Consider the following 6,000-nt stretch of genomic DNA (forward strand, 5'->3'; position numbering starts at 1 on the left):
AAATACCTCTGTAAACCAAGCTGGTCTTCCTGCTTCTTCACTTTACGGAGATTTACTCTTGGGAGAAAGTGATTGGCTCCAGGGTATCACTAACAGACAGAATTCTCTTTGAAATGCAGGAGAAAAATCAAAAGAATGATCTATTTGTGTGGGTGTGGTTGTAATCACGTAGTACGCCCTGGAGTAATACTGGTTTTCTAGTTTTCCTTCTCTAGACTCTCAGTGGCAGCCCTCTGCTTTGCTCTGCTCAGTGGGGTCTCATGGGAAGGACTGGCTAAGAAACCTTGCAAGAATATTTTATAAGCCCAGCCAGCAAACAGTGTCTGAATGGTCTTCGAAATAGTTCTTTTTTTCACCTTTGATTTTATTTTCTATGTGCCATATCATCTCTCTTCTCCCATTTGACATTTATCATGAGATCTCACTGGAGGCTTCATAACAACCTAGAATCTTGAGGTTCTCTTGGTTCCTTGAAGTTTCGGCTCTACCCTTCCCCCTTTCACTGTTGGAGGGAGGGAGGTGACACTGTTTTATGATGGCTGCATGTACAAGTGGTGGCGGAGGAAAAGTGGGAGCTGCTGCTGCCATCAGCTGGCCTGGCCTCTGCTATCCCACTCACCTGGGCTCTTTCCTCAGTGACCTCTGTGACCTCGTGCTTCTGAAGCCACTGTGGCAGCTCTTCACCCACATGGAGTACGCCCTGTTTGAGGATGTGACACAGCCTGGCATCCTCCTCCCCCTGCATCGGGCACTCACAGAACTCTTCTTCGTCACCGAGAACCGTGCCCAGGTGAGGACCCTGCCTGCTTCTCGCCTTTCACCCCAGGTCTGAAGGGAGAGCAGGACCTCTACGTGCTTTTTGCTCCCTAGTGCTCAGAGAGGACTGGGTCTCAAGGCCATTCTGAGTCTGCGGTGTTCGGCAGGCCTGCGCAGGAAGACAGGCTGGCCCTACGGTCTGGCATGCCCACTGCCCAGCCCTGGGAAACCTCAAGTCAGCATTAGGTGGCTTATTTTGTCAGGCTTACTGCCAAAGTGGGAAAAACCCACGATTGACAGCCCTTGACAACAGTGAGTTTTGGAAAATCAAGTGGCTGGATTTCTCTTCCTCCTCTTTTCTTCCCCACAGCACAATAGACTCATTGAATGAGTGAGATGAAGGGAACTTTTACAGGTCCCCGCCTGGCCACCTTGCAGGCAGGTCAGAAGAGGGCCACCCCTCCAGTCAGGCCTCTTGTGTGGTGTTTTGAGTGAGCCATACCCCAGGTGCCTGCCATGCGTGGCATTTACCCCTCAGGCCTCCTGCTTCCTGGGCAGGTCACTCTCTGGTCCTTCACAGAGGCTGCTCTCTCCACAGGAGCTGGGCGTAATGCAGGATTACCTGCTGGCCTTAACCACGGACGACCACCTGCTCCGCTGTACAGCACAGGTACTCTCTGCCCCAGGGTCCGCCTCTGGCTCCGTCTCCTTGCCAGGGCAGTGCGTGTGTGCATCTCCTGGTCAATTCAGGACCTCTCAGAGTTTACACAGAGCTGGCCTTTCCAGCTGGCCAGAGTTAGTCCTTTCCTCCTGTGCTCAGAAAGCAGGCAAGCCCCATTTATCAGCACCAGTCGGACTAAACGTGGGGTCAGAAGACACTAGCAAGCATTTGTGTCTTTAAAACCAAAACAACCGATGCCTTAAATTTAGTTTGGCTGATCCCTGAAGTTTCCATAGAGTTAGTTAGGCTTAGATATTTTTGGATGTAATTTGCTTCCTTGATAGAACTTCTCTTCTGACAGCTGTTTGGTCTCGAGACCCTTTATACTTTTAAACTATTGAAGATCCAAGAAAGCTTTTGGTTTTGTGCATTGTAAGCATCAGTATATACCATTAGAAATTAGGTTAGCTTTTAAATCTAGACATTAAAGGTTAAAACAAAATTTTAAACATTTATCAATTAAATGTTTAAAATAGAGACATTTCATGTTAACATAAATGATGTGTCTTGTGGAAAAAAGTTTTTACTTTTAAAAACAAAAAATATTTTGCCGAGACAGTCTCTCACTGTGTTGCCCAGGTAGACTGGAATGGCCCAGGTCAAGGGATCTAGCAGCTCAGTGCCCTGATAGCGGAGGCCATAGGCAGGTGCCACTGTGACCAGTGTAAAACACAGCGACTGTTGAGAGGGGCGGTGCATGCTCCACTGCTGCAGGTCCACTGCTGCAGGACTCTTTAATGCCTGGCCCCGCCTCGGGCAGCAGGGTTCCTTTACTTCTGCATTGAGTCCATGGATCATGGCAGCTCAGCCTGTGGGAAGCTGCACCTGCTCCTGAGACAGCGGAGATATAAAGCACGGAGGCACTCAGGTTTACCCAGGCCCCAGATATTGAGCCAAGGTCTGCAGACTGAGCTGCACCCAGCCTTCCTGTCTTTCGCCTTTTCCCTCTTCTTCCTCTTCCCTGCTTCACGCTTCTTTCCATGCCAAGCAGGTAGGGAACTACAGTGCTTCCAGTCACCCTTGGGTGGCATCCAGCTGGGACTCCTAGCCAGAGCCCAGCACTCTGTCCCTTGCCGGTTCTGTCTCAGGAGAGAAAGGGTTACCTTTACTGCTGCAGGTGGTCTAGGAGCTTCTGCTACAGAGCAGTTGTGCCATAACAGAGACAGGAGAGCCTGTGGAACTCCGAGACCTGCAGGAAGGAGTGAATCCTTCCCCCAGCAGCCACCCTCACACCACTGCCCTCCCCTTGGTTTTATGACACAATGTGAGAACGCTTGAATATGTGAGGGTTTTTATTCCAGAAGCGCAGCATGGTAGGATTCCATTAAGCTTAACCATCGTGCTGGTTCGCCATCCCTGCCCTGGCTCGGAGCACCTGGCTTCCCAGCAGTTCTGTGGGTCCCAGCACTGCTGTTTTCTTCTGTGTGTACTATGCCTTTTCCCTTCTGCAGCTCCAGCTGCTTTTCCCAGAGCTTTCCAGACGCCCAGAGGCAGGTTCCCAGCAACATGACTACCCCTCCAGGGCTCTGCGCATTTACCTCACTTGGGGGGTTTTTGTGAGGTTTCAAGAGCTTTTTCCCTCGCTCTCAGCCTGTTGTCCTTCCAGTGGGGGCATGTGGGGCTCACCGCAGCCCATCTCTGCTCCCTTGGTGCTCGGCACAGAGCCTGGCCCCTGAGTACTGGCTGACGAGCAATGCATCATCCTTCACGCTGGCCACCATTCTCCTTCCACAGGCTCTGCAGAACATCGCTGCCATCAGCCTGGCCATTGGCTACCCGAACAAGGCCACCCGCCTCTGGAATGTCGAGTGCTAGCCTCTGTGTGGTACGCATGGGACTCATGAGTCTGCCCATGGGGTTTAGAGCAGACATGCAGCGTCATTCAGGAAAACTCCTGTGGCCTCACTCCTGCTCCATTCAGAGGCCAAGTGGCCACATGTCCAAGAACTTCCTGTGTCGGCCAGACATGGACACAGACTATGACAAATGGATAAGCAAGGCAACGCAAAGCGGCTCGAGGCAGGCAGGAGGCCCTTGAGCGGGCCACGTAAAGAGCAGCCTCCTGTCTCCTCTCGCTGAAGCTGCCCGCACTTGCCATTCCAGGAAGGTGCTGGCTGCCCAGGCAACTGTCACAGTGAGACCTGTGGCCACGATGACCGGACTGGGAGGTCCTTCGCTTTTGCTTCATGAGGCTGAGAATTCAAACCAAATGACCAGTGGCACAGGTCCTCCTGGCCACCACCAGTCCCCAAGTATTGTGTGCAAGACACTTGTCTGCTAGTTCCCTGCATACCCTGCTGGCCCAGAGAACTCCTTGGTGAGTGCAGGTGCCCAGGGAGCAGCCCACAGGCTGCCTGCACATCTGTCGCCCAGTGGCCCCCACCACAGCCAGGTGTCCAGTCGTCCTTTGCCCTGTTTCAGTTTCCATCTCAGGTTTTTAGACTCCCTGAGATGAACGCCTTTAGGGAGCAATCCCGGACAGTCAGTCAGGGAGCAGACCAGAGAGCGCGAACTGGAGGAGCCCTGTGGCCTCTGTACCTGGTGGCAGTGCTCTCCAGGGTCTTATTTTAGGAGGAAATAGACACGTGATTTTATTTCTGCTGATGGTCATGATAATCTGTCACACCCACCGCCAGTGGGACTCTGCGTGGTTATTTGGCTGCCACTTGCCTAGCAATAACTACATTAGTTCTAGTGAATGCTTTTACATTTTTTCCTTTTAGGGTTTTAGCCTTGCCCTGAAGTGCTGATTATTATTCTTTTCCAGAGCCGTGTTTTAGCACGTGGGCTGGGACCAGCTCTGTGGGACGTGAAGACTGCCCAAGGCGGTGCCATAGAAGGGCACGGGTCTGGGCTGGCCGCACAGGGCCACACCCAAGGCAGGCTTCTTAGAGCCAGGGCCACACCTGACCAGTGGGCATAGCCATGATCCTGCCAGCCCCTTGACCTCTGTGTCCCCCTTGGGGTCTGCACTGGAAAAGCCTGCAAGCAGCCTCCTGTAGGAGCACTCTGCCTCCTGGCAAGGAGATCAAGACTGCAGGGACCTTTGCAGCCCTGAAATTAGATTCTCAACCGAGTCCCGGCGTGTAGGAGAGACAGTCACAGAGGGAGGGCCTGAGATGGCATTCAAAGGAGGCAGGAGCACACGGGGTAGTACCCCGAGGCCCACTGCCTGCCCTCAGGGTGGGCAGCCTGCTTCCCACCTTCTGCACTTTCCCTAACTGCCCCGGTTTACAAGCTGCCTGTGCCCAGAAAGGCCATGTTCCCTGCCACCCCACCCAAAGATCTCCCGAGGGGGTCAGAGAGTGAGTCTTGGAACTGGGGGGCCCACGGTGGAGTCAGACTCAGTGACAGATGGCCTGGAGGAGGAGTGACATGGCACCCCTGCACCCTGCCACGCTTTGGACCAACTCTGAGTAAAGCGGGCAGACGCAGGGCAGGGCAGTGGTCACTCCCTTGGGGCGGTGTCCACTACCTCTACTCCCACCTTCCTGTAAATAAACGCTGGACTCCACGTAGCTTCTCTCCCTTCACTGCTGTTTTGTGTCTGCTTCAGTCTGCATAGAACAAACCCAGGTTTTCCTTCCCCACATGGCTGCTGCTGCTCTGAAGGGCTCCAGCCACGAGGTGGCGCTGCGGAGCCAGGCCTGCTCCTCACAGCCTGGGGCGACATCCCGAAGGAGTCCAGCTCCGTTTGACTCTTATTAGGAGGCAAGACTGCCTGGAATGAGCTAAAGCTGGCAGGAATAGAGTGTCGTGAAACATGTGCCTAATCTATAAGGAAATTCTGTTCCAAATCATACATACTGTACAGACACTCTTCCAGTGTGAGGGGTAACTTACCTTCATCATTGTTTTTGTTTTCTTACGGGTTTACGATTTTGAATTTTTCTTATTTGGTTGAAAGAATTTTGATTATATCAGCTGAGTGAGTTCAGCCTGTAAAAAGAATGTTCAGTTGTGGATAAAATATGCAAATGAAGAGAAATATATTGTACAAATTCTATATAAAAAGTACAGCTATGTGTGGACTTAATCTTTCTCCTCCTTCACCTCTGTCTCTCTTGTGAAGGTTATGTTCAGAGTTTCTACCAAGTCCGAACCCGTGGCATTTGTCGAATTTCATGGCCTTAGGGTTAAAGGAACAGAAAGGCTCTCTGGTTCCATTGTCTGTGTCCTGGGAATCTCTTGGCTCCTCCTGAGTTCAGTCTCAGGCCAAGGTCACCCCTCCCTCCCTGCTCACACCTGGATTCACCAGTCTCCCTTGGGCATGTGCCCCTGAGACTTGCATATGTGAGAGATGACCCCAGAGTGTCCACTCCGTGTAGATGCCCCAGTTCCACTTTGCTGGCCGTGGCCCCGCTGTAGCTCATTTGATTAAAGAGCCACACCTGTGTGGCCAACATAGCCTGCACCGAAACAGAAGAGAGCTGACAGGTTCAGCCCTGAACCCCAGCCCAGCCTGGCCGTGGTGTGTACCCAAATCAGTGATGTGCCAGACGCTGGGGCTTCCTGCGAACTGC

The 6,000-nt window shown here is 52.5% G+C and overlaps 1 protein-coding gene across 1 annotated transcript in view; it reads left to right on the top strand.

Annotated features, from left to right (window-relative positions):
- Nucleotides 1–5,494, top strand: part of Zzef1 (zinc finger ZZ-type and EF-hand domain containing 1) — a 116,015-nt gene extending 110,521 nt beyond the window's left edge. The window contains exons 53-55 of the mRNA XM_013152041.3: nucleotides 637–790; nucleotides 1,355–1,426; nucleotides 3,212–5,494. Of these exons, the coding sequence (XP_013007495.2) occupies nucleotides 637–790; nucleotides 1,355–1,426; nucleotides 3,212–3,292 (307 nt within the window). The 3' untranslated portion in view covers nucleotides 3,293–5,494. The remainder of the gene's footprint in view (nucleotides 1–636; nucleotides 791–1,354; nucleotides 1,427–3,211) is intronic.
- The last annotated feature ends 506 nt before the right edge of the window (nucleotides 5,495–6,000 follow it).

Source organism: Cavia porcellus, unplaced genomic scaffold (genome assembly GCF_034190915.1).
Source record: "Cavia porcellus strain 051 isolate PalLab524CR breed Dunkin Hartley unplaced genomic scaffold, mCavPor4.1 scaffold_6, whole genome shotgun sequence".
Classification (NCBI taxonomy): domain Eukaryota; kingdom Metazoa; phylum Chordata; class Mammalia; order Rodentia; family Caviidae; genus Cavia; species Cavia porcellus.